General features: G+C 30.8%; 1 protein-coding gene across 1 annotated transcript; it reads right to left on the bottom strand.

Moving 5' to 3' along the window:
- Positions 1-16: 16 nt before the first annotated feature.
- Positions 17-1,514, bottom strand: LOC132167512 (TMV resistance protein N-like). Its single transcript, XM_059578509.1, has one exon. The coding sequence runs from the start codon at positions 1,374-1,376 to the stop codon at positions 636-638; it is 741 nt and encodes a 246-aa protein (XP_059434492.1). The 5' UTR covers positions 1,377-1,514; the 3' UTR covers positions 17-635.
- Positions 1,515-2,538: the final 1,024 nt, after the last annotated feature.

Genomic DNA, 2,538 nt, shown 5'->3' on the forward strand with positions numbered 1-2,538 from the left:
CTGTTAATTTGTCAAAATATTCCTACAACCAGAGAAGAAGATAGGTATTTAAAAAGTATTTTGTATTTTCAGGGGCATTTTATCTTGCTAGTTGATGTATTTATTTTTCAGACTGAAAACAAAAAGGTTGGCAAACATATGGACTAGGGATCAATCAGGATGCCAAGCAAAGGGAAATCAAATTTCCATTGCCTACCACCCATTTAATTTTATCACAAACTAACATGGACGGGAATGGACCCAAAGACCAAAAAAATTCATCTCAAAATAAATTTCAACATTCTTACTTTTTATATCACATTAATCACTTTTTATTATTATTTAAAAAAAATCACTACAAAACAATTTTTTTTTACTTTTTTAATACAAAACGTTCTTACTTTTTTTTCTCACATCAATCAAATCTTCTACAGTTCCAATACACTCCCTTTTTTCAAGTCTTTTGCCAAACACACCCTAAATGTTTGAGTTTCAAGATCTTTTTCCGTGAAAATAATTGAGTTTAATTTCAAAATAACTTAAAGATTTGATCTGAGATCCAAAATTGCCTGTCACTATAAAACTCGTATTACTTTTTCTATAACCAAGTTAAATGTGGATCAGTAGTCATATAAAGTTAAATCGTCAATCTATTTTTAGCTAAACTTCAATTTAATTTTTATCAATTTTCGATTGACATTTAAAAGAAAAACAAAAGACAAAAAATAAAATAAAATATTAATAATAACGTTGCATAAAAAGCACAAGAGACAATAACATATATAATACCCGTTTGCAACGTCTTGGAGATCCCAGCCAGAAATGTTTGCAGCTTCGGTAAGAGCTGTTCTCCACTTGTGCACCCTCTCCATCTCTGCTTGAAACCGGTCTGCATGCCCAGCAAATGCTTCGGCAAAAGTTCCGGTTTGTTTTCGCACATCGGATGGGTTCACATCATAAAATATGGGAAGAAGAGTTTGGCTTATAGAATTCTTACAACGTACGATCTCTACAAGCTCATCAAGACACCAACTGGAAGAAGCATATCCTTTTGAAAAAACCACAATAGAAACCTTTGATTCTTGAATAGCTTTGCGCAGTTTGGTAGAGATGTACTCCCCTCTAGGAAGATCATCATCATCTCGGAATGTGCAAATTCCGGCATTCCTCAAGGCGGTGTAGAGGTGATCGGTGAAAGTTTTGCGAGTGTCTTCACCTCTGAAACTTAAGAAGACGTCATAATTCCAACGGATTTGAGCAGCCATGGATACGGAAATGCTTGCTGTAAACTTGACTGAAAAAGGAGGCTGTGTCTTGTGAGTTAAAAGGAGTCGGCTGTGTCCTGAATATATGATCAGTTTTTCGAGTAAAAGCAAAAGGAAGCCTGCAATATGCATCCACTTTCCTTCAATAGTTGTAGGCCAATCTTTTCCAGCTGTTTCCAATTACCATCCACTTTCCTTCAATAATTGTGGGGCAACTTGACACTACCACAATGTTGACGATGACCAAGACGAAGATTAAGCCAAATCTTGGAGGATAAGTTTTGTAGAAATTGAAATGACAAAAGTGAAGAGAAATATCATTTCCAAATTATTTCCCACTATATATATATATTAATGAGGGCAAGATTATGACGAAGCTAAAATTGATCATCCAAGTATTTTCTGCAATTTTTTAAGATTCTTTCACGCTTAGAATAGCCATACATAAATATATAAAACTATAAAATTAAAAAAATAAAAAAATTAAAAAAAAAAAAAAAAAAAGGAAGGCAGCCACCCTTTTTTTTTTCTTTTTTTTTTTTAAAAAAAAAATAATTTATAAGCTTTTTTTAGCTCATATATTTATAGTTTTAATATATTTATTTATTTCTAATTAAGAATGGCATGTATCATCATTCTATTGGTGATGACGTGATACACTAATGAAATCTGTCAAGTATTTTGACGGAATTTGATTATTGGAACTAAATTGTTATTTTGGCCTATTTCGATAATCTCTGAATTATTTTATTTTATTTTTTTATGTCATACGGATGAATTTGTAATTTAGGCCAACCGCATTAACTGATTTTGCATTTATATTTTTTTAGTTTAAGACTTTTTTAACTGTTTTTTATTTTTTTATTTTTTTATATGTTTAAGTTAATTTATAAGTGTTTTTTAAATTTTTATATATTTCTATTTTTTGTTTTAATTTTATTTGGTCTTTGGTTTTTTATTTTTTTTATTGAAACTACTGATACATTAATAAGTTTTTTTTTTTTAATTTGTTGAATTTTAAGGGTATTATATATAATTTTTGTTTATAAAATTATAGCATTTTGGTCATTTCAAGTTTTTTAATGAGGTTGAGTGATGGAATTGAGTTTTTAATAAATAAATGATAGTTTGATGTGGTCAAGTAGTAAGCTTAAGGCCCCACTTAAAGAGTTAACTACATGGCATATAAGCTTCAGCCTTCAGCACTGAAAAGTTGCTAAGATGGACCCATGAGATATGAAGGGTGGGGGATCTACCCACGTTCTTTTCGAACGTCAGTGCATTCACCAATCCA

Source organism: Corylus avellana, chromosome ca1 (genome assembly GCF_901000735.1).
Source record: "Corylus avellana chromosome ca1, CavTom2PMs-1.0".
NCBI classification, from domain to species: domain Eukaryota; kingdom Viridiplantae; phylum Streptophyta; class Magnoliopsida; order Fagales; family Betulaceae; genus Corylus; species Corylus avellana.